This window comes from Schistocerca gregaria, chromosome 6, assembly GCF_023897955.1.
Source record: "Schistocerca gregaria isolate iqSchGreg1 chromosome 6, iqSchGreg1.2, whole genome shotgun sequence".
Taxonomy (NCBI): domain Eukaryota; kingdom Metazoa; phylum Arthropoda; class Insecta; order Orthoptera; family Acrididae; genus Schistocerca; species Schistocerca gregaria.
In genome coordinates, this window is record NC_064925.1 from 494,449,681 (window position 1) to 494,476,573 (window position 26,893).

Sequence of the window (26,893 nt, forward strand, 5' to 3'; positions counted from 1 at the left end):
TTTTGAATTTAGATACCCAGTGTGTGCATCTGATTTCATGCACACATACACCTATGAGCACCCACACATGCACAGACACACCTCCAGCGTTTTCATTTGCCTTGATGACAAGAGCAATTGAGAACAATGCATTCTTCGTAAAGTATGTATGGTCTTTTGGACAATAACCTTGGTCTGCTTAGTGTAGAATTTAAGTGAAGTGCCTCTGGGCTTGTAAGTATCCTTTTCACTTTTGACACAATTGCAATAGCTTGATCCATTTCCTCTTTTTATTCTTTGCATCGGTTGGTGAAAAGAAGCAAAAGGGTGCACACAATTTGCAACCAGATGGTAGTGATGTCTACTTCCGAGAAACAGTACTGTATGCGAATGTATTTTCTTTCATCCTGAGGAAGCCTTCTGTAGTATAACTGGAATCCTGTTTTGATCTGTAACTCTTAATTGCTGAGAAAAACCCATTACCCCATGTACATTTCAACATTCAATATGTGCTGCCATTCAATATCATTAATCTCAACTGCATGATTCCTGGGATTAATGTACAAACCATGACTGACTTGGCATGCCCATATTAGACATAGTCTTCCAAGGCTTTAACAAGAGAGAAATATTCTATGCACTCTGCCTCATACACACATCTGACCACTATGTTCACACTGCATCGTTCACAAAAAAAGAGAAAAAAGCAGTATGCTGCATTATAATATACTGGAATGTCAGTGTTGAATAACGCTCTTCTCTTGGAGGCAAGAGAAATGGTTCTCTGTATCCAGTGCTAGTACCTGGTGTTTAAACGCACATTGAGGAGAATGCACATTCTGGATCCCCCAGTCGTTAAGAAATTGGCAGACTGAGAGGAGCTTCTTCTGCCAAATTCTTATTTCTCTCCATCATGGTACCTTCCATTTGGAACGTGGTTGCACTCAGTAACTGTTTTGTGGCTTATAAATAGAATGCAGCAATCAGCCATCCTTTTTTGGATTTTATCATGCAGATCCAGATTTTGGCAAGTGGCCAGCCATTCTCAGTGCACTATTTTCAAATGCATGTAAGTCCCTGTCACTCAGTAGAATTAACAGAAATGTGACTTGACACCCGACCAACAGGAACTTACATGCCTTGAGAATAGAAAATAGTGCATTGAGAATGGCTAGCCACTACTCAGTAGTGTTCAAAGAAATGTGACTGACGCCCAAACAACAGGGACTTACATGCATCGAGAATAGATAATAGTGCATTGAGAATGGCTAGCAACTACCTGAAATCTGGATTTGCGTAATAAAATCTAAAAAGGATGACTGACTGCTGCACTCTATAATTTATAAGTCTTATTTCTCTGTTGAAATGAAAAGTACAGTACTGAATAAGAAGCATCATTTCACAGGGGTGCTTTCTTATTATGCAATTCACAGGAGAACCCAACACTTTGAAATGATTTTTATTGGGTTTTCACAATGTAGGAAAACAATAGATTGCTACTTACTGTAAACAAGAAAAGTTTCAGACAGGCGCAATTAAAACACACTCATATAGAGCTTTCAGCCACAGTCTTCATTCACAAGCAAGCACACCTCACACACACAACTGCCAACTCCGGCAGCTCATACCAGAATGCCAGATATTCATATTCTTCAACATCCACTTACTCCCCAAATATAAAATGACAATGTTAACAACATATTCACAAAAACTGTGCAAATGCAAAGGCTAGATGCAATTAAAGTTGACTGGATGTGAACACAATACAAGGAGACAATTGAAAACACTGTCCTGCCTCCAGAAAACGAAAGCTGAATGTGCATACAACAGAGAGTAGAAACAAAGTTTAGTCTGTAATCAAAGCCCATATACAAGACACATGTTTCTATTAACTGTAGAAAGCAAACAACAAACCCTGAACAACTTTCAGTGAGAACAGCATTGGCTTTTGCATTGCAGTAGTGGTCAGACATTGTTGACAGTTAACTTGCTGATACTCCAGTAATTGGCTGCATGTATCACCACAAAAAATGGAGGGACAGTTGAGTAATTTGTATATTAAAAGTTAATGACAGCAAAGATACAGAAACTAACCAACACAGGAAACATGAAGAACATTGCAGAATAATACCTGAATAATCCTGGAGTATCAGTGTTAACTCTTAAAAGTTCAGCCTGTGCTGCTACATGTGTATAGAATTCACAGATAAGCTAGGCTGAAAAGTTTTGCGTTTCTAAATCCTTGGGCGCACAGGATCATATTGTTGTCAGTGATGCAGATGCAAGTGGAAAATGCAGTGAGCCATGTTGAGAATTTTATTTCAGGCAGAAAACTCCACAATGTTCATAGTATTCGTGTATGTAAAATTGTATGAGCTTCACAAAATGGTTTGTTTTTGTACAGGTTTTGTTTCGTATTATGTACTTCAATGTTCTGCTGATGTATTGCACATGTGTACCTTCAGTCTTAGAAATCATATAGTGATTTCTCAAATTGTGCAACAATCTTCTTACTTGTTGTCTTAATCTCTGCTCTTGTTAGCACAGACGGATCATCGACATCATAGTCAACCATAATTTCTGAAACAGAATGATAGAATAATGTAAATGTCTCATAGCTGATGTACCATATTTCTAATGTGCTAGTATTATTTATATTCATATATTGCCCTGCCCATTCTGTATATTCATCTTTTATTTTCCAATACTAGCTAACTTGTTCACTGTGGACTTTGAGCAGTGTCTTCAACCAGTAATCAAAAGTCATGGTTCCTGGGTTTAAACCCAGCCAATAGCCTAAGTTCTGAATAAAAATCATCAGCAATGGTGTAAGAAATCACCCTCATTCTGCCAACGGCCTTGTCAAAAAGGGCAGAGGGGTTGACAGAGGTTTGGGGCACCCTCTTGCTCCTTGGATGGGAAACTGCCCCTGAAAGACAAATTAATCAGCAATGATCATTGCTGTGGGGATGCAGAATGCAATATAAACCACTGCATTAAAGAAGCGTAATTTGTATCTGCATGGGGCTTGAATTTGTCATGATAATCCCTCTATTGACTAAAGATTAAGGATAAATTCCCCACATTGTGTGGGCAGCAAATTGAAATGGAAAGAAGATAAGGATATCTCATCAGGTGAATAAAGGGCAATACCAACAGTAACAAAAAAAAATTATAATAGGAATAGGATACCTTATTAATAGAAAGATAGGGCAGAGAGTGAGTTACTGTGAACAGTTCTCATCATAATAGATAGTACATCAGCCACAATAGTTCTGGTACATATGACAACGTCACAAGCAGAAAGTGAAGCATTGGAGAGAGAAAGTGATGATTTGAGGATATTGTATGAGTAATTCAGTATGTAAAGGGAGATGAAAATTTAAAATTCGAGAGAGACTGGAACACAGTAGTAGGGGAAGGAGCAGAAGAAAGACTTGGTAGTAGGAAACTGTATGGACTTGGTAGTAGGGATGAGAGAGGAGAAAGGATAATGGAGTTCTGCAGTAAATTTCAGCTAGTAATAATGTTCTAGTTATAATGGATATTATACTATTCGATGATCACAGGAAGAGAAGGTCTATTTGGAAAAGGTCCAAAGACATGGGAATACCCCAGCTGGATTTCATCATCAGTCAGACAGAGATTCCAAAATTAGATACTGGGTTGTAAGTCTTACCCATAAGCAGGTATGAAATCAGATCACAATTTAGTAATGATGAAGAGTAAACAAAAGATTGCAAAAATTGTCTGGAAGAATCAAGGTGGAAAGAAGTGGGATACTGATAATAAGACGTGTTTGAAGTTATCTAAAATTGTAGATACTTCAATAATGAATACTACAGTAGTCAGTTTAGTTGAAGAGGAATGTATGTCTTTAAGAAGAACAGTGTCACAGAAGATGACTAGACAGACATAAGTACAAGGAAGTGAACTGTGAAGAAACCTTGGGTAACTGAAGAATACTTCAATTGATGGAAGAAAGAAGCAAGTAGAAAAGTGTTCAGAGAACAGCAGTATAAGTCCGGAATGAATTAAGTAGGAAGTTGAAGGAATCTAAGACCAAACGGCTGCATGAAAAATGTGAAGAAATTGAAAAAGAAATGGACATCCGAAAAACTGATCTAGCGTATAGAAAAATCAAAACAACCTTCGATGGAATTAAAAGCAAGAACATCAACATCTAGAGTGCAGTGGGAATTCCACTGAGAATTCCAGGAGAGTGGCTAGTTGGAAAGAGTTATTGCCAGTAATAAGGGGAGGTCTTGTCTGATGCTAAGACACAAGAATAAAGGAGGGTTGATATGGAAACATGGGGGATCCAGTATTAGAATCAGAATTTAACAGAGATTTGGAGGGCTTGAGATCTCGTAAGGAAGGGAAGAATGGACAGTCAGCACGTGTCCAGAATTTTTTAAAATCATTGAAGGAAGTAACAACCAGATGACTATTCAAGCTGGTACATGACTATATCAAATTGGAGACATTGGACTTATGGAAGAAAATTATCTACACACATTCGGAAATAGCAGAAATTTGATAAGTGTGAGAACTATTTCACAATCAGTTTAATAGATCAGCCAGTTGCTGACAAAAGTGAGGCAGAAAATTAGATTCTGTTAGAGGTCAATCAGTTTGGTTTTAGGAAAGGTAAAAGTGCCAGACCAGACAGGCTGTACTGAGCTGCTTGATAATGAGGCAAGACATAACAACAATCAGTATATGTTCATAGGATTTGTTGACATATAAATAGCGTTTGACAATGTAACACGGTGCCAAATGTTTGAAATTCTGAGAAAAACTGGAGTGAGCTACGGGGAAAGATGGGTAATATACCAGAATCAAGAGGAAACAACAATAATGAAAGGCCAAGTACAAAGTACTCCGATTAAATAAGGTGTAAGACAGGAATGCAGTCTTTTGCCCCTACTGTTTAGTCCGTACATTGATGAAGCAATAACGAAAGTAAAAGAAAGGTTCAAATAGGAATTAAAATTCAAGGGGAAAAGATATCAGTGATAAGATTTGCTATTGATATTGCTATTCTCAGGGAAAGTGAAGAAGGAATACCCAACCTGTTGAATATAATGAACAATCTGTGAGCACAGAATATGGATTGCAAGTAAGCTGAAGAACGACAGAAGCAATGAAAAGTAGCAGAAGTTACCTTTCCAATAAAACTAACATAAAAATTGGTGATTATAAAGTAGATGTAGTACAAGACATCTAGTACCTTGTGAAAGCAAAATAATGCATAACAGAGGAAACAAATGACATACAAATCAGACTAGCACAGGCAAAGAGAGTATTCCCGGTGAAAAGAAGTATACTTGTATCAAAAATACGCCTTTCTGAGAATGCACGTTTGGAACATAGCAATTTATGGTAGTGACTTATGCATTGTGGGAAATCTAGAAAAGGAAATAACCAAAGATTTTGAGATGTCATGTTACAGAAGGACGTTGAAAATTGGGTAGACTGATAAGATAGGGGATGAGGTGGTTCTCCACACACAGAATCATCAAAGAAGGAGGCATATGGAAAACTCATACAAGAAGAAGGGGCAAGTTGATAGCACTTGTTTTAAGATGTCAGTGAATAATCTCCTAGCCAGAGGAGGGAGCTGTAGAAGGTAAAAACTGCAGGTGAAGACAGAGAGTGGAATACATCCTACAGATAATTGAGGACATAACCATATATCCTAGTAGACAAGTGCTACTCTGACATGTGGAGGCTGGCAGGCTGCATCAAGTCAATCAGAAGACAGACTACTCAAGAAAAGTTTAATCATTCCATTGCTAAACTCATTTTTATGTGTTTGGATAGTTTAATCGTATCCATTTACAGGAGTATGAACAATTGTAGATAAAATGAAACTAGTTGGGAATATTAAGATGTCTATATAATTATAAGTCACATTTATAAGTTGTGCATATCAAAACCTAACATATATTTACTCTTTAATCACAGAAGTCTTACTACACACAAAAAAACTAAACTAATTTTACTACAGGTTCATTGATGGTGTAGTTTTTTATTCTTAAACTGGGGGTACCATAAATATATTATTTGCTTTACTCACCTTGTTCTTCCTTATCAGCTTCACCATATTCAGCTCTGCTAATTTTTTCAGTAACAGTTGTTTGGAATAATGCTCTTGCATCTTCCAATTCTTCTTCATTCAAAGCCAGTGTAGCATGGCTTATAAGCTTTCTTGATCGTATCATAACTTGGCGGAGTATTTCTAGAGCTGTAAGAATAAAAAAGTTTTAAGTCTTCTTTTTGACAAAATTATCAGTGCCGTATTTGTATTATTGAATTGGATTATCCTATAGTTTAGGAATTACATAAATAAATGTAAGACTTTATCAGAGTGACACCAATCATCCATAAATTTACAGTTGTGCAAGGAGAGGGGAAGGAGGAACAAGCATATTGGGAATAATAAGAACAGTTATGAAGACAAATAAATAAGAGAGAGAGAAAGGGTGAAAATTTCACTGCAACTGTTGTAAAACTGAAGGTGAACTGATGAAAGAAAGGAAATGATTGATTCCTTATGGGAAGATACAACATAGACAATGATCTAAGAGAAAATAAGGAGATATCAAAAAACAAGCAAGACATACAGATTTCAGAATCATTTCTGTGTTGTAAAAAGTCTTGTGTGTGTGTGTGTGTGTGTGTGTGTGTGTGTGTGTGTGTGTGGAAACTGACAATCTATAGAGCAAGTGAGGTAGTGTGATGTTAACATTATGACAAAACGAATCATTCAAAAGAACAGAATCAACTTCATAATTATCTTCACTATTCCTTAAAAACACTGCCACCATATGCTTATTTACAGTTCTAATGATGTCACTGTCACTGGAATCATCCTGAGAACCATAAAAACATTCATTCATGCTTTCATCTGAATAATCATCATCAAAAACCATTGAAAATATTTCAGATTCTTTTATTTCCTTCTTTTTCTGAATAAGACCATCTCTAAAAGCAGGAGGAACTTCAAAATGAAAATAATAACTACTTGAATTATTAATATACAATCAAAATGCTAAATAAGCAAAAAACACATAAAGACAATCAGGTTCAATTCATTGACTACTGGTGTAAACACCTAAATAATCAGAGGCAGGTAAAATATATCACAGCAAGTGGCATCTATGGAAAGTGTGTAGAAAACAGGCTTTACGTTGAGATCCATCAATAATGGATGGCATACGAAACACAAGTAAACTTGGGGTCCATCCTCAGTGTGTTATCCCTCTGGACTTGCATTTAGAAGGAGAGGTGTTCAAATACCCATCCAGACATTCAGATTTAGGTTTCCCATAGTTTTATGGACCGATTACAGAAAGATGCTTCCTTTGTAAAGGACGTGGTCAATATCCTAGTCCTTCCTTGTCCAACCTGAGCTTTAATGATGTCGTCATCAGTGTGGCATTAAATCCTAATCTTCCTTACTTCATTTAACAACCAACAGATCATGCAAGGTTTCATTTACAGTTGTGTGCACCGACCAATACCGGATGTTAGGCTTTGACATTGCATTTGCTGTCTAGATATGTGGGTTAAGCTGAGAGAAGATGAAAACAACCAGATTTGCTCTTGGTGTGTGATAAGGCTCACAATCCATTATTTGGGAAGACGTGATGCAGAGACTTCAATAACTGTATGAATATCTAGGTTGTAAATTCCTAAGCTTGTGCTAACAGCTTTGATGACTGCCGTTTCCCCATAAATGGATCAAGGTGCATTTCTTATCAGAGGCAGCAGCCAGTGTAGTCAATTGCGTGGAATTCATACACGAAGTTTTCAAAATCAAAGACTCTGTCAGTTCAGGATGAATGTTCCTCCAGAGGACTCTCAAGTACTCACATCAGACCACAAGAAATGTTCGATATAGATGAGAACATCAAAATGTTAGTGTCCAGCTGTAGAAGCATTCAACTGCACCAACCCCTACCCTCTTAGAAAAATCTTTGCAAACCAAACTTACATCCTAACTGCAAGTCAGGCAGATGTATCAATTCAGTATCAGTTTGAAGAAAGTCAGAACATATTTAATGGATTTGACTACTGGAGATCTCTACCTAGAGCTATTTGTCATAGAATACCAAAACTATGTCGCCATTCAACAGGGAACTGACGTAAGTTGCCTCCAGATTTATTCTGGAAATGACCTTTAGGTTATGGCTCCACAGTGTTCTTTCTTTCAGGAGGATAGTCCAGTAATATTTATTTTATGTGAAGTCTGGGAAGTATGAGAAAGGTACTGGCTTAACTGACACTGGGGGGGGGGGGGGGGGGGTGTAGTACTGTTGGTAAGAGTGAAGGGAAACATTCCAGGTTTGAGTCTTGTTCTGGCACACCGTTTTAATCCATGATTTAATCCAGCTAAATAATATCACTGATACCCAGTCATGTTTGTGCATAATCAGTTTCAAATTAGCAGGAAGCTGGGGTTACACTGGGAGACAGAATTTTTGCAGCATATAATGAATTGTAATACAACAATTTTATGAAGAAAAACTGTTACCCAGTGGGTAATCTATATTACAGTAGAAAACAATAAGTCTGGTCAGCTTGTACCATTCTTTGTACTTTGGAACAAGGGTAATTTAAAGTGGAACTCTTATAACAAAACAGCCACCTGTAAAAACAGAATTAGAAAAGAACACTGGCCATACCTAACTTACAAAAAATTCAGTAGAACTGAACCACATATTCTAGCAGAACATATTCTCCATTCATACATAATGATCTATGTGGTACAAACAACCTCAGACAAGGTTCCTGGTAAGTAATGCCATATGATCATTTCATTTCACATGCTTGATACAAAATAATCTTCTTTGTGGTAATTGCACAAGTCCTGTACACATTAATTGTGCAAAACCAACTCACATTCCTCACTCATGGTCCTCAATGTGATGGATAGAGAAAACAAGGTTGCCTCACTGTTTCCAAGCTTCCAAAAAGCTTTTTATTCACTGCCATATTGGCACTTAAAGAAAGTATGTTTTAGCACAATACTGCTGGCCATTAAAAATGCTACACTAAGAAGATGGTATGAAGCCAATGTCAAACTGACATGAAGTGTACTATATTTGGCTATGCAGTTGATTAGCATTGCAGTGCATCCACACAAAGCAGGTAGGGAGTAATGCCATCTGCATCCTTTATCGGAGGGATAATTCTACAATGGTTTTCATGTTCAGAGCTCCCATTTGAATGTTGGTTGTTTATGAGAAGATCCTGTTATTCCTCATATAACAAGGAGAAGCAGCATGTGTAGAAATCTGACAGCAACAAGATCATAGCATTTCAAATGGCATTTCAATGATTCCTTAACATTATTGCTCACAATGATCAATATTCTGTGACTGTTAAACAAATATGAAATTAATGGATTCAGGAAGTCCATACTCAGCAGTTTTCAGTAGCTCAATGGCCACACACATTTAGTGCCCAAGAAAGCATGCATACTGTTTGCTTTTTTGCACTGCATCCTATAGCCATGACACAGAGCTTGTGTCAGGAAATTGACTTCTCAGAAAGACAAGTATTCACACACACAATACAACATCATGTGGAGCACCACTGATTGTCAGCATCCCAATGATTGTTGGAGCATCCCTTGATACAGCAGCCGAGAGAGGTGTGGTGAGACTGGTGTGCCCAGTGACAATGTTGGACACAAGAGTGACACCAAGTCGCCATTTTGGAAGATTTCCATTCCTGTGTACAGCTTCACAATGGGTGTATCCATGTGTGGAGGCCACGAAGGAAATGAATGTTGCCATATTATATTAGTCATCAGCATATGGGTCCACCATGTGGTGTGATGTTCTGACATGGCATTGGATACACACTGGTATCACATCTGGTTCACATAATCGGTAATTTGGACAGCAGGCATTACGTTTCTGCCATGTTAAAACTTGTTGCTATCGCCTATCTTTGAGGTCTTCATGATGTTATTTTTCAACCAAATAATGCTGGATCACATATTGCCCAGCTGCTGTTCTGAACTAAGTTGTTTTGATAGTTGCACTGGCCAGCACAGTCTGGATAGTTGCACTGGCCAGCACAGTCTGCGGATCTGTTGTCCATTGAAAATGTGTTGCCAAGAGACTTGCATGATTTTGTACTGTTCTGGATACAAACTCTGATTGTCCTTTATACACACAATAGTCCAAGTCCTGCTGTGTGGTGCTCAGAGTAAAGTTCAGACTGGTGCAAAACATGGCCAAAATGGTACATGCTGTGTGATGCTGATGTGTGACTTCATCTAGTTAGTTGCAAGCTGATAAATTCAAGAATGTATTCAATAAACAAATAATCACAGTTGTATGCAAATAGAAATCCAAGTCCAAAGCTCAATAGATTTGAAATATTTCTGTCACTACTTGATGAAGGTGCAAGACTCCTTTCCCTTTTAATTTATCAATGAAAATAATCAATTATTGATAATATAATGTAAATGGATAGATAAAACTTACTCACCAAGCAGCAGCAGGGGAACACACTAATGAAAGGGTTTAACTTTTACAAGTTATTGGAGCCAGTGACTCCTTCTTCTGTCAAAAGAGTTGAAGGGGAAGGAAGGGGAGTGAAGGAAAAGGACTGGAGAGGTTTAGGGAAAAGAGATACAGTTCAGAAAAGTCACCCAGAAGCCGGTAAGGGTAGACTTACCGGACGGGATGAGAAGGAAAGACTGATTGTTGGGGGCTGCAGTGGACAAAATTTGAAAGAGAGCTTAAAGGTGGAAGACAGGGTAATATGCAAGACAGAGATTACTGCTTAAACATCATACATGAGGTAATAAGAGTGAACAGCTAAGTGCATTGTACCTAACAGAGGGAAGGAGGGGTGCAGTGAAAAATAGGTAAGACAACGAAAGGTGTACAAAACTAAAATGGAGGGAAGAAAAGAGTAGTTACTGTGGAGAAACGCTGAGATAGAGAAAATTAATGTGAATTATGGCCAGGTGGTTCACGAGAACCAAGGACATGTGTTGTAGTGCTAGTTCCCATGTAGAGTTCTGAAAAATTGTTGTCTGAGGGAAGAATTCAGATGGCGCATTTGGTGAAACAGGCACCGAGATCACTATTGTCATATGTTTTGCCAGTTGCAGGGCTGGAATAGGTGGTGGTAGGAGGGTGCACAGGGCAAGTCTTGCAGCAAAAATGGTCACAGGGGTAGGAGCTACAAGGTAGGGAGATGGGTGCACAAGGAGCATAGGGTCTGACAATGATACTGCGGAGATTGGGAGTACGATGAAAAGCTTTCTAGGTGTGGTGGCCAAAATCTCCCTTTTAATTGACGCATTGATTCAGAAATGGTCCAAAAAATAATGGGATTGGCAATGGAGCGGAGCAGAAGGTGCAGATATCTCAACTAAGGGATCGGTCAGCATACTAGGTGACAATGAGATCATGACATCTGTTTCATTCAACATTGGCAACAGAGGAAGGGAGTGTCAGTGGAGTGGCCTACTGAAAAGTGTACTGTGCTGATGCCGGCTGTTGGGACTATAGGAGCTAAAAGCCCTGAAACTGGCTCTGTCTCCATGTGCTGCTCTCTGTGTCTGTCAGGACTTTGTTGTTGCCACTGAAACACTTGGCGTGGGTGGAACTTTTAACATGGCAGAGGTGGCTGATCAATAGCGATCACAGGGAAGGAACACTCTGTTGATGCTGCAGTGTACTGGTGGGTATGGGCACAAAATCAGTATTGCTTGGTCCTGCACATTCTGCATAGCTGGAAACATGACAATCTGCTGGTGTTCCAGGCTAAACTGATTTGTATGATGCTGCAGCTGGTTTTGTCCTGCCATGACATCAAACATTTGATTATCAATATGGCTAACAATGCCCGGCATCCTGTCCAGCTTGACATAAAATGTGTGAACCTAGATGAGGGTGACTGAGTGTTAATAAGGGTGCACTTGGTGATGCTGGGCTCCCAGACACTGAATGCAATAGGTCGAGTAATGTTTGTGGTTATCATTGCTTTGCCATTAATGAAAACTTAAGACATACCACTGCTGAGTTTGCAGGGAAACACTCAGGGTGTTTTTTCAATTCAGCAAGATTGGGTGGTACAGAAAAAATGATGCAAATACGTTTCCCAGTGCCATTGTGTCCTGTCGAAACTAGCGAAAGCTGGGAGTGATGGAGTTTGTTGGCTGTCAAGCAGCTGCTGCTGTTGGCTGCTTCAGGTGCAGTTGATCTAATTGCAGCTACTACTTCAATAATTCCATAAGCTCTCCCGACGAAAGGATGCACATTTGAACTCCCTTGCCACCACTTTTATAATCATGGACAAACACCAATTGTTATTTACATGCACAATAGTTGAGTCCCTCAATCAGTGTTTGGAATAAAATTCAAACTCTTGCATATCACATTCACAAACCGAACAAGTTGGGAACTGACAATGCACAACTTCACCCCGGAAGTTGCAAGCTGTTAAATTCCAGAATGGATACCAAGGCCATTGTAAACAATAAACAAACTGTCCCAGTTACAGACAAATCAGAATCCAAGTCGAAAATAAGATATTCAAGATATTACTTTAATGATGCTTAAAGGAGTACTTTATTATGGTGGGATGTGAACTTCTTTAAAGCAGCCAAGATATACTGCAAACTATGAATGTAGGGCAACAGGCAGACCTCATATTTCTAGATATCTGGAAAGCGTTTGATTCAGTGCCCCATTGCAGGCTGTTAAACAAGGTACAAACATATGGAATAGGTTCACAGATACCGTATTTACTCGAATCTAAGCCGCACCTGAAAAATAAGACTCGAAATCAAGGGAAAAAAAAATTTCCGAATCTAAGCTGCACCTGAAATTTGAGGCTCAAAATTCAAGGGGAGAGAAAAATTATAGGCCGCATCTCCAAATCGAAACAAAGTTGGTCCATTGTAATATGAGACACAATTTAGGTCGAATGAATGACGATACAGCTACAGTAGTTTGGTTCGAGTCGTAAGCTTAGCAGTTAAGGTTTACCAGGTAGCCATTGCTATGCGTCAGACGCTCCGTCCATATTTATATGGGTTGTTGTTGTTGGGGTCTTCAGTCCAGAGACTGGTTTGATGCAGCTTTCCATGCTACCCTATCCTGTGCAAGCTTCTTCATCTCCCAGTACCTACTGCAACCTACATGCTTCTGAATCTGCTTAGTGTATTCATCTCTTGGTCTCCCTCTATGATTTTTACCCTCCACTCTGCCCTTCAATACTAAATTGGTGTTCCCTTGATGCCTCAGAACATGCTCTACCAACCGATCACTTCTTCTGGTCAAGTTGTGCCACAAACTTCTCTTCTCCCCAATCCTATTCAATACTTCCTCATTAGTTATGTGATCCACCCATCTAATCTTCAGCATTCTTCTGTAGCACCACATTTCGAAATCTTCTATTCTCTTCTTGTCTAAACTATTAATCGTCCATGTTTCACTTCCATACATGGCTACACTCCATACAAATACTTTCAGAAAAGACTTCCTGACACTTAAATCTATACTCGATGTTAACAAATTTCTCTTCTTCAGACGCTTTCCTTGCCACTGCCAGTCTACAATTTATATCCTCTCTACTTCGACCATCATCAGTTATTTTGCTCCCCAAATAGCAAAACTCCTTTACTACTTTAAGTGTCGCATTTCCTAATCTAATTCCCTCAGCATCACCCGACTTAATTCGACTACATTCCATTATCTTTGTTTTGCTTTTGTTGATGTTCATCTTATATACTCCTCTCAAGACACTGTCCATTCCATTCAACTGCTCTTCCAAGTCCCTTGCTGTCTCTGACAGAATTAAAATGTCATCAGCGAACCTCAAAGTTTTTATTTCTTCTCCATGGATTTTAATACCTACTCCGAATTTTTCTTTTGTTTCCTTTACTGCTTGCTCAATATACGGATTGAATAACATAGGGGAGAGGCTACAAACCTGTCTCACTCCCTTCCCAACCACTGCTTCCCTTTCATGTCCCTCGACTCTTATAACTGCCATCTGGTTTCTGTACAAATTGTAAATAGCCTTCCGCTCCCTGTATTTTACCCCTGCCACCTTTAGAATTTGAAAGAGAGTATTCCAGTCAACATTGTCAAAAGCTTTCTCTAAGTCTACAAATGCTAGAAACGTAGGTTTGCCTTTCCTTAATCTTTCTTCTAAGATAAGTCGTAAAGTCAGTATTGCCTCACGTGTTCCAGTATTCCTACGGAATCCAAACTGATCTTCCCCGAGGTCGGCTACTTCTAGTTTTTCCATTCGTCTGTAAAGAATTCGTGTTAGTATTTTGCAGCTATGGCTTTTTAAATTGATTGTTCGGCAATTTTCACATCTCTCAACACCTGCTTTCTTTGGGATTGGAATTATTATATTCTTCTTGACGTCTGAGGGTATTTCGCCTGTTTCGTACATCTTGCTCACCAGATGGTAGAGTTTTGTCAGGAATGGCTTGCCCAAGGCCGTCAGTAGTTCCAATGGAATGCTGTCTACTCCGGGGGCCTTGTTTCGACTCAGGTCTTTCAGTGCTCTGTCAAACTCTTCACGCAGTTTCGTATCTCCCATTTCATCTTCATCTACATCATCTTCCATTTCCATAATATTGTCCTCAAGTACATCACCCTTGTATAGACCCTCTATATACTCCTTTCACCTTTCTGCTTTCCCTTCTTTGCTTAGAACTGGGTTTCCATCTGAGCTCTTGATGTTCATACAAGTGGTTCTCTTATCTCCAAAGGTCTCTTTAATTTTCCTGTAGGCAGTATCTATCTTACCCCTAGTGAGATGTGCCTCTACATCCTTACATTTGCCCTCTAGCCATCCCTGCTTAGCCATTTTGCACTTCCTGTCGATCTCATTTTTGAGACGTTTGTATTCCTTTTTGCCTGCTTCATTTATTGCATTTTTATATTTTCTCCTTTCATCAATTAAATTCAATATTTCTTCTGTTAACCAAGTAGCCCTCGTCTTTTTACCTACTTGATCCTCTGCTGCCTTCACTACTTCATCCCTCAAAGCTACCCATTCTTCTTCTACTGTATTTCTTTCCCCCATTCCTGACAATTGTTCCCTTATGCTCTCCCTGAAACTCTCTACAACCTCTGGTTCTTTCAGTTTATCCAGGTCCCATCTCCTTAAATTCCCACCTTTTTGCAGTTTCTTCAGTTTTAATCTACAGGTCATAACCAATAGATTGTGGTCAGTGTCCACATCTGCCCTTGGAAATGTCTTACAATTTAAAACTTGGTTCATAAATCTCTGTCTTACCATTATATAATCTATCTGATCCCTTTTAGTATCTCCAGAGTTCTTCCATGTATATAACCTTCTTTCATGATTCTTAAACCAAGTGTTAGCTATGATTAAGTTGTGCTCTGTGCAAAGTTCTACCAGGCAGCTTCCTCTTTCATTTCTTAGCCCCAATCCATATCCACCTACTACGTTTCCTTCTCTCGCTCCTACACTCGAATTCCAGTCACCCATGACTATTAAATTTTCATCTCCCTTCACTATCTGAATGATTTCTTTTATTTCATCATACATTTCTTCAATTTCTTCGTCATCTGCAGAGCTAGTTGGCATATAAACTTATACTACTGTAGTAGATGTGGGCTTCGTATCTATCTTGGCCACAATAATGTGTTCAGTATGCTGTTTGTAGTAGCTTACCCGCATTCCTATTTTCCTATTCATTATTAAACCTACTCCTGCATTACCCCTATTTGATTTTGTGTTTATAACCCTATAGTCACCTGACCAGAGGTCTTGTTCCTCCTGCCACCGAACTTCACTAATTCCCACTATATCTAACTTTAACCTGTCCATTTCCCTTTTTAAATTTTCTATCCTACCTGCCCGATTAAGGGATCTGACATTCCACGCTCTGATCCCTAGAACGCCAGTTTTCTTTCTCCTAACAATGACATCCTCTTGAGTAGTCCCCACCCGGAGGTCCGAATGGGGGACTATTTTACCTCCGGAATATTTTACCCAAGAGGACACCATCATCATTTAATCATACAGTAAAGCTGCATGCCCTTGGGAAAAATTACGGCAGTAGTTTCCCCTTGCTTTCAGCCGTTTGCAGTACCAGCACAGCAAGGCCGTTTTGGTTATTGTTTCAAGGCCAGATCAGTCAATCATCCAGACTGTTGCCCTTGCAACTACTGAAGAGGCTGCTGCCCCTCTTCAGGAACCACACATTTGTCTGGCCTCTCAACAGATTCCCCTCCGTTGTGGTTGTACCTACGGTACAGCTATCTGTATCATTGAGGCACGCAAGCCTCCCCACCAACGGCAAGGTCCATGGTTCATGGGGGGGGGGGATTTATACGGGTACCCTTCCTTCTCCACGTGCTTTGTCTGGTTTGAATTGATTGCTTATTTTTCTTTGACCTGATGAACGTAGTTTTCTTTGTTATAGGTGTTTATGTCACTCTAAGCTGAAAATGCATTACTGTACTGTGTCAAGCATTGTTTGTCGCATTCTGATAGTGCGTGTTTACGACCTGTCGCTGCTTGCGGTGTGGCTTGATTTGTGCGTGCTGCCGCCGCTTTTTTTTTTTTTTTTTTAAAAAAAAAGAGGAATCGTCTCATTAGCAAAAAACTGGCAAGAAACTGCTATTTGTTGTTACTTACACTGCTGCTTTCTTTGATAACGATCAATAAGAACCAAATAATAGACTGCGTATGATAGAAAATGTTCTGAACGAGAGGTTTTTTTTCCATTTGAAAATCTTTGCAGGCGCCTCTTTAGTACATTACATTCTACACAGAAATTAGAGTAATCTTAGATTTAAAAATCTAGTCAATTGCCGTGCTTCATTTCTGACTGTATCACTATTAAGCATAAGAATAATATGAATATAAACATGACATGATATGTATAGTCTTCCGCGTTTGCTGTTGTCTCACTCTAGTTTCGTAGTTTATTAGGCAGACAGGATTTAAATGAGATAGCAGCAAACATGAAACAATACATGGCAAAATGTTTATATGCGTAATATTCTTATGGTGACGAGAATACTGCATGTGATTCACAATTTATAAAAGTTCCTATTAGTAACCATCTCTTCTCACAGATAGGAAAAATTTCAGAATGTAGATTTGGCCATATTGACAAACATCCCACAGAAGTTTTGGCACCAGTATTATCTTTGTGCCTTCAAAGCATGCCTGTGTAGCCCTACATACATTCGTCGGCAGAAGTAAGTTGTGGCGGCACCCACCAACTTTTTTCAGAATTTCCGCTTGCTTTGCACTCGATTCTAAGCCGCAGGCGGTTTTTTGGATTACAAACACCGTAAAAAAGGTTCGGCTTAGATTCCAGTAAATACGGTATGTGTGTAGCTCGAAGACAGGAACCACTACACTGTCCTCGATGCAGGTGTTCATCAGAGACAGGTATACTGTCAGGAGTGTCCCAGGCAAGTGTGATAGTGATTCTGCTTGTCTCATTGAGGGCAACATCAGCTTGCTTTGTGTGTGCTGATCTGTACTAAACTGGGAATGCATACTTCCCAGTAGAGTGACAGTAGGCAAGTGCTGAGGTTTTGAGAATCCTGGGTTTGGCTCCCCATTTAGAGCTATCAGCTGTCAATGATATTATTTCTTCTGTTAAATTTTAGTTTGATGTTAAGGCAGTGCTGTTTGTAGGTTACACCCAGGTATTTTGGGGTGGGACAATGTTCTAGTAGCAGTCCCTTTCTTTTGATCTGTAGTTTTCTGTCAGCTTGCTTGTTCTGAAGGTTGTGAAAGGCACACACTCGTGTTTTTGTTGGATTTTGTTTCAACTGGTTATTTTGATAGTACAGGCATTGTTCTACCTCCTCAAATGTTTTCCCTTGTTCTGTAATTGGTCGTCTATGTATATAAAGCTACTTGTACCTGCAGGGTGGGGTTGATCATTGGTGTAGGTTGAAGAGTAGTGGTGCCAACATACTTTCCTGTGGCAGGCCATTCCTCTTGTTTCTCCCTCTGCTTTATTTTCCCCAAAACTCCACCAAGACCTCAGATTGTGGAGAAGGTTTCTGGTGTTATTTGTAAGATTAATGTCTTTAGTTGCAGCACATACACCTTGCATGAGGAGTCCTAGATTAAAGGTGTCACATGCAGCCGTAAGGTCAATGAAAATGGCACCCATTACATAGCCCCCATGGAAACCATCATCATTGTGCCGAGTTTGAGTAAGCACCTGTGTATGTTAAATCTTTGTTCAGGACAGAATCCAGCCTGCTGTGGTGTGAGGATAGGTTCCATGGGCAGTGTGAGGTAGTTTTGTATAAGTTTTTCAAAAATTCTACAGGTGTTCCCGTATGGAAATGTAATATGACTAATGCTGCTCACTGCAGATGGTATTAGTTGCAATTTTAGACTTTTCAGTTATGTATTGAGAACCTGCTTAGAAAACTCTACGAACCAGGCTTCAGGACAGAAACTACTAATATTTTTCAGTCCTGTACGCAGTGATCAACCAGATTAAATTAGTCAAACGACATTTCACGTAGAGTTCGTAACAAACTGAAATCTTGGGTTTAACAGTGAGGATTGCTTGGGTTGGTAGTTGCACTGATCACAGAAAGTCAGAACCCTGAGTTCAAGCATCAGTCTGGCACAAATTTTTAAACTTTTCACTCCCATTAATTGAATAGTTTTCAGTCTCAACAGTGTCTTGGTTTATTACTCATCAAATGAATAGTAATTTGAAACTCAGCTAGTGGCTTGAAGAGCATATAGATAAAAACACACAATGGAACAAACGAGTGTTTGATGGCTTCTTGAAACATTCACAAAGAATACTGAGAGGTCTAGTTTTATAGCTATAGGTGTTATAAAGATGTGAACTTCAGTGCAACTGAACTTTCAGTCTGTAGAGCCATATTGAAGAGATCTTCAACAGTGTAGAACATATCAAAATAAAACTCTCAAATAGCAATTTTTTATGGCGGAGTAACAGAAGTGTGGAGAACATGGTACAGAGGTGCAGAAGTAACACAAGAAGGCAAACAATTAGTGATAACTTGTGCTGTGACCGAACGTTAATTAGAAAGCTTAAAAACCTCCTGCTTTTTCATACTGCCGGCAAACTTCCCTTCTTCCATTTGTAATGGGACAGATATATCTGCTACTTATTGTGAATTTGAAGTCAAGAATATGTTACCCATTGGAGATGCTGTTATTTTCTCAAAGCTGGATGTGCCTACTATCAGTAACTGATCTATTTTGTGTTCAGTTTTTGTATTAAGCTGAACCATAATCTTTTGCACTTTACTTTGAAATGTATTGTCCTACTCATTGGAGGTGATCATTTACACACAGAAATCATTCACACCAAGTAAATCTTGTTTAGTTGGGGTGTACATTTGGATGGTATTCATATATGAATGAATTAAGAGAGAAACATGACAGTTTGGCACTCCAGTGCATAGCTGTGGAATTAAAACAAAGTGAATGTACTATAATATCACAGTACCACTGAGTTTAATTTATTTTTTATAATTATGAATGCATCATAGTGTGCAACGTGTTGCTGATAAAGACTAGTACCCTACACTTGTAGGTGTTAGCCACAAATAGTGCAACATCAGCAGACACAGTCTGAAACTCATTTTCTTTAAGAATATCATATTTGGCAACTTCCACAGTCTAGCCAACACTTTGGTCCCGGGTTCAGTTTCCATTGAGCACTCAGATTTTTATGTGGTGGAAACATATGGGAAAAAATTACTCAGCCTTGTGAGGTCAAATGAGAAGCTGCTTAATGATACAAGCAGCAAATCTTAAATACATGTTAGGCGAAATTGTACCAGATTGCACTAAGAGACACTACAAATTCTACGGAAAGTTCTGGTTTAACAGCAGTACGTTTGGAGATGTTTTAGGATGTGACAGAATGCCATTCAGTCCATTTATTGGGAACGGAAGGGGTGGTATACTGATAGTGACACTTATGTAAACACCAGCAAAAATTATGCAGCTCATTTTGGCAAAAGGATGAAATGTCAGAGGATGTATGCACATGATGCTACGCTTATTCCATAAAATGTTAGGCATTAAAGTGATAAGGAATTGAATAGCATCAAAATCAATGTTAATGAGAACTTACAGATGTAACCCAACTGTGTACTAAGTGCCAATGCCTTTTTAGCAACCATTTTATATTACATAGGCTATTTTTGAAAAATGGTAAACATAACCATTTTTACAAATTGTGACATTCCAACAGTGCTTTTAAACTTAGACAACGACTTTGCCATTTCATGGGTGAAACTATTGAAAATACTCTTCTGATTAACTAATATTTTCTGCTTGTTTGCTCATGCAGTGAAATTCATGGGGCGGTGGGTATGGAAAAAGTTGTGTTTCTATGGCTGATGCCAATCTCATTAAAATCCTTCTGGGTGTAAAATACTAAAATAACCAACATTTTGACCATGTTGCTACAGCTTTCCTCAGGACATAGACTATTTTTCCCAGAGAAAGGTCACTATGATAGGGACAAAAATTTGGATATTTAAACATTTTAAGTCTTTTATAAGATAACATGGCAGCACATGCAGAAGAGTTTTTAAGATAAAATATACAACTTTTTAAAGACTTTCTCACAATTAATGGTTTTATCTGACACATTCTTCTGTACTACCCATTCTGTGTCTCATAGTGAACTATTTCACTGTCCAACTGATTTTTACTTACGGTCTTCTGAAGGAAGTGGCTCGATGCTCTCTTCACTCTTTTCTCGACCAAGCTCACTAGACTCAATGGCCACCAGTGAGTCCATGTGTTCAACTTTGTCTGTTGGCCGACGAATACAATCTAACTTACTGTACAACATTTGTAGTGACATTCTGATTGTAATGAACATTTTTCCTTTCTCCTTTATGTCTTCATTGCATTGATCGACTAGCTGTTGTTGTGTTTGTGTTTCATCCAATACACCAGACTTCTCAGCCTCATATCTGTAAGTACAAATCTGAGCTTGATTATAATTGTTGTTAGACAACTGTAGAGAAATACATTTGTAAAAGAAGAATACATCCTTTAATGTCCTTATTATAGTCAAGGATGAAGAAAAATAAAGTACTCAGTAGCATTATAAATGTCAAAAATTGTATGTAAGCCACATAGGAGAATAAGAAACACTCTTAGTATACCTGAAGACTTGGCATGAAGTGTCAGTGTATATGACAATTGCATCATTGAACTCCTTCATGCAGGGTCTTTTTTGGGGAGGGGATGAGGGGGAGCTTATGGGCAAGGTAGGGAAGAGCTGTCATCTACCTCATATATATTATTTTATTGTAAGTTATGTAAGCTGCAGGCACTTTTATTAAATGGTTTGTGATTTATAGGCGTCACACACAATTCCATCACTGTATTGATGTAAATAATATTTTTCTTCCTAAGCTCCTGTTGAAAAACTTAAAGAAGCCAAAATCACTTTTAAAGGCACCTCTTACTAACAACATAAGTGGTACACAAGTCTTGAAATCAGTATGCTCTCGTGTTCTTTCAAATTGAGTCTTCACTTATTGAGCCCGTTAGAAAGAAATGTAGCTCAGTCTTTCATTTGAACCACAGCATAACTAGCATTATCTACAATGCATTGCCAGTTGTCAATTACAAGTCCGGAAATTCGTTTTTAATTCATAATCATATTGATAGTTGCTTTACAGTAGCTTGCTTCTTCAAGAGACAGCCCTGTTGCATGTTTTCTGTTGTTTTCCAATCATTCCACATAAATGCCAGGATCAATTGATGACAAATCCACTGTCTCCCCATCTAGAATTGAACCACCACTGTGCTTTCCTCATTTTCACTTAGCTAATTGTTGGTAAGCAACAAAAACAAAATAAGGAGCCACCATGTACCATGAGGCTTTCAGAATTTCTTGAAAGTATCTCATGATTTTCCAGCCACACAAGTTGCATATTTTTTGATTATATCATGAAGGAATTTTAAGATGCTTATAGCACTAGATTGATTCAACACCCACCGATTTGCTTGACTTTTTCATTTAAGTGTACTCTTGACGTTCTGTGCATGTCTTCTTGACTGTATTTTCTATCTCATTCTCAACCAGTGTCAGTTCTTCTGTTCTGCCACAAGCCCCCCTAGTACTGTACAGCATAAAATTTGAAGAGTTTGCAGTGAAAAATGTGGTTAAAGGCTACTTTACGATTGGTTCTTTTTCGGTAATACAGCGCTGCTTACTCCATGTGTGAGTATAGTATAGAGGGAATAGAAGTTAATTTTATTTGAGCGCGCTGCGTGACAGCGCAACATACAGGTAATCTGCAGCTCAGTCATGAACACTTCGAGCAGGTAGAAGCACTTTCTCGCATCAGCGACATTGTTGTACTTACTGCTGGAAATGAGGAAGGGCTAACAGTTAGCCCTACATAAAGGAAAAGCTGAAACACATCTCATATTTAGGACAGAGGTTGACAAAAGTATCTTTGCAACACGTATCAATCGTTATTTATTAAACGAATATGATTCATATTACGTAACGTGTTAGAGTGAACTTATAGACGTGGGCCTAATTTGTATAAATTAAATTTTAATGCAGTCCAATGCCCTCTCTTAAAGCAATACCCATGTTAATTCCAAATTAAGTCGCTGACTGTGAATGTCGTGGCATCAGCTGTGTTAGACAGTGGCACGTAAAGTGCCCTCCGCCACACACCGTTGGGTGGCTTGCGAAGTATAAATGTAGATAGCGTTATAGATTTGCTACCTACTAGCGACATTTGGAAATTTATGCCGGATAGGGATTCGAACCCGGATTACCCGCTGCGAACGATCGCCGTAACCACTGAGGCTGCTCGTGCACGCCAACAACAAAGTAATTTCGGACGGCTTTCAGTCGTCATTAATGACGAGGCAATCAGAAATGCAAATAAATAATACGTGTGTGTTACTTTCAGGCTGGAAACACAAATGATAATTCCAACTCTGATACAAACACTGAAGCTCCTGCAGTTTACCGTGACAACAGTTTCATTGGAAGTGAAGTTGATTTATCAACTCAAAGACCCAGAAAACAAAATTTAAGAAGCAAAATAAAACTGCTTTAAGGGAAACATCGATATGACCACATGTCAACAGTGATGAAGTTAAAAGTTTAAGTTTTTAACTACAGAGTCATAACTTGTTTCATTAGCGTTTTCTATGTAAAAGGTTTCATTCCGCCGGTTAGATTACTTCCGTCTCGTAAGAGTGCCCATTTCGAGCCTTATTAGTAACCAGCTGTCGTTTCGTATTTACTTGCTATCAATATGGCGTCGAGCGCAACGCTTGACTGCTCACAAATCCGTCGTATACTTTCCTTTCTGTATGCTGTCTGTTCGGTGGTTGCGAGTTGCGTCAAACCAGTCTTCGGACTTAAGTTAACAACAACGTAATGTTATAAAGTTGAGCCGGTCAAATCAGGTCCGTGGGTAAAAAACGGCGAATTAAGGGCCGGTTTCCACGTAGGGTATCGTGTTGAGAATGTGCTACGACTGTGTCATGAAGCATGGGATCGTGGCCGAACCCGTCCTGTTCACTTTGCACAGACGTCTAGTACTTAGTTTCCACATAGCCTGTTGTGTCTACATCTACATCCATACTCCGCAAGCCACCTGACGGTGTGTGGCGGAGGGTACCCTGAGTACCTCTATCGGTTCTCCCCTCTACTCCAGTCTCGTATTGTTCGTGGAAAGAAGGATTGTCGGTATGCCTCTGTGTGGGCTCTAATCTCTCTGATTTTATCCTCAAGGTCTCTTCGCGAGATATACGTAGGAGGAAGCAATATACTGCTTGACTCTTCGGTGAAGGTATATTCTCGAAACTTGAACAAAAGCCCCTACCGAGCTACTGAGCGTCTCTCCTGCAGAGTCTTCCACTGGAAAGCGCGCTGCTCTCCGTTGGATCTTCTCTATTTCTTCCATCAACACTATCTGGTACGGATCCCACACTGCTGAGCAGTATTCAAGCAGTGGGCGAACAAACGTACTGTAACCTACTTCCTTTGTTTTCGGATTGCATTTCCTTAGGATTTCTCCAGTGAATCTCAGTCTGGCATCTGCTTTACCGACGATCAAGTTTATATGATCATTCCATTTTAAATCACTCTTAATGCGTACTCCCAGATAATTTATGGAATTAACTGCGTCCAGTTGCTGACCTGCTATTTTGTGGCTAAATGATAAGAGATCTATCTTTCTATGTATTCGCAGCCCATTACACTTGTCTACATTGAGACTGAATTGCCATTCCCTCCACCATGCGTCAATTCGCTGCAGATCCTCCTGCATTTCAGTACAATTTTCCATTGTTACAACCTCTCGATACACCACAGCATCATCTGCTAAAAGCCTCAGTGAACTTCCGATTCCATCCACAAGGTAATTTATATATATTGTGAATAGCAACGGACCTATGACACTCCCCTGCGGCACACCTGAAATCACTCTTTCTTCGGAAGACTTCTCTTCATTGAGAATGACATGCTGCGTTCTGTTATCTTTGAACTCTTCAATCCAATCACACAATTGGCCTGATAATCCATATGCCCTTACTTTGTTCATTAAACGACCGTGGGGAACTGTATAGAACGCCTTGCGGAAGTCAAGAAACACGGCATCTACCTGTGAACCCGTGTCTATTGCCCTGTGAGTCTCGTGGACGAATAGCGCGAGCTGGGTGTCACACGACCGTCTTTTTCGAAACCCATGCTGATTCCTACAGAGTAGATTTCTAGTCTCCAGAAAAGTCATCATACTCGAACATAATACGTGTTCCAAAATTCTACAACTGATCGACGTTAGAGATATAGGTCTATAGTTCTGCATATCTGTTCGACGTCCCTTCTTAAAAACGGGGATGACCTGTGCCCTTTTCCAATCGTTTAGAACGCTACGCTCATCTAGAGACCTATGGTACAGCGCTGCAAGAAGGGGGGGGGGGGGGGGGGGGGCAAGCTCCTTCGCGTACGCTGTGTAAAATCGAACTGGTATCCCATCAGGTCCAGCGGCCTTTCCTCTTTTGAGCGAGTTTAATTGTTTCTCTGTCGCTCTGTCGTCTATTTCGATATCTACCATTTTGTCATCTGTGCGACAATCTAGAGAAACTGCAGTCTTCCTCTGTGAAACAGCTTTGGAAAAAGACATTTAGTATTTTGGCCTTTAGTCTGTCATCTTCTGTTTCAGTACCATTTTGGTCACAGAGCGTCTGGACATTTTGTTTTGATCCACCTACCGCTTTGACATCAGACCAGAATTTCTTAGGATTTTCTGCCAAGTCAGTACACAGAACTTTACTTTCGAATTCATTGAACGCCTCTCGCATAGCCCTCCTCACACTACATTTCGCTTCGCGTAATTTTTGTTTGTCTGCAAGGCTTTGGCTATGTTTATGTTTGTCGTGAAGTTACCTTTGCTTCCGCAGCAGTTTTCTAATTCGGTTGTTGTACCACGGTGGCTCTTTTCCATCTCTTACGATCTTGCTTGGCACATACTCATCTAACGCATATTGTACGATGGTTTTGAACTTTGTCCACTGATCCTCAACACTATCTGTACCTGAGACAAAACTTTTGTGTTGAGCCGTCAGGTACTCTGTAATCTGCTTTTTGTCACTTTTGCTAAAAAGAAAAATCTTCCTACCTTTTTTAATATTTCTATTTACGGCTGAAATCATCGTGCTGTATCCGCTTTATGATCGCTGATTCCCTGTTCTGCGTTAACTGTTTCAAATAGTTCGGGTCTGTTTGTCACCAGAAGATCTAATATGTTATCGCCACGAGTCGGTTCTCTGTTTAACTGCTCAAGGTAGTTTTCAGATAAAGCACTTAAAAATATTTCACTGGATTCTTTGTCCCTGCCACCCGTTATGAACGTTTGAGTCTCCCAGTCTATATCCGGCAAATTAAAATCTCCACCCAGAACTATAACATGGTGGGGAAATCTACTCGAAATATTTTCCAAATTATTTTTCAGGTGCTGAGCCACAACAGCTGCTGAGCCAGGGGACCTATAGAGACATCCAATTACCATGTCTGAGTCTGCTTTAAATGTGACCTTCAACCAAATTATTTCACATTTCGGATCTCCGTCAATTTCCTTCGATACTATTGCACTTCTTATCGCTATAAACACGCCTCCCCCTTCACTGTCCAGTCTGTCTCTGCGATATACATTCCAATCTGAGTTTAGGATTTCATTACTGTTTACGTCTGGTTTCAGCCAACTTTCTGTCGCTGCTGTAGGCTATCCGTCGGGAGATCGATTCCACGAAAAATGAAAGGTGCGCAGGGGGAACACAGTTCGTCATGTGGAAACTGCACGAACACCATCAACGCACCAGTACGTCGCCTGTTGGCAGTCGCTCGTGTTCGGCTTTGCCCGAACTGCGTGCTTTTCGTAAGCGTGGACGAGGACCTGGTAATACGTGTTCAACAACATCCAGAACTCTACTATTTGTTGATAAACATTACGATAGTATTGTTTCTAAGACAATATATGGAAGGACACCACTGAGGAGCTTAACAAATCCAGTGAGTATAAGTTCAAAGGGCTGTAAGCACTACGGGACTTAGCATCTGAGGTCATCAGTCCCCTAGACTTAGAACTGCTTAAACCTAACTAACCCAAGGACATCACACACATCCATGCCCGATGCAGGATTTAAACCTGCGACCGTAGCAGCAGCGCCTTTCCGGACTGAAGCGCCTAGCACCGCTAGACCACAGCTGCCGGCTAAGTATAAGTTTTGTTTTCCTGTTCGTGTTATCTTTTGTTGTACTTGCTGAAGGTAACAGTGATAAATACTCTTCACATTCAGCTATAATTTTGCGTCTTTGTAGCTGATTAATGCAGAAGCAGATGGGCACCACTGA

The 26,893-nt window shown here is 39.6% G+C and overlaps 1 protein-coding gene across 1 annotated transcript in view; it reads right to left on the reverse strand.

Annotated features, from left to right (window-relative positions):
- Window positions 1-2,240: 2,240 nt before the first annotated feature.
- Window positions 2,241-26,893, reverse strand: part of LOC126278921 (uncharacterized) — an 86,562-nt gene continuing 61,909 nt past the window's right edge. Inside the window, exons 8-10 of the mRNA XM_049979196.1 lie at window positions 20,707-20,969; window positions 6,062-6,229; window positions 2,241-2,559 (exon numbers count right to left, since the gene is read on the reverse strand). Coding sequence (XP_049835153.1) covers window positions 2,447-2,559; window positions 6,062-6,229; window positions 20,707-20,969 — 544 coding nt within the window. The 3' untranslated portion in view covers window positions 2,241-2,446. The remainder of the gene's footprint in view (window positions 2,560-6,061; window positions 6,230-20,706; window positions 20,970-26,893) is intronic.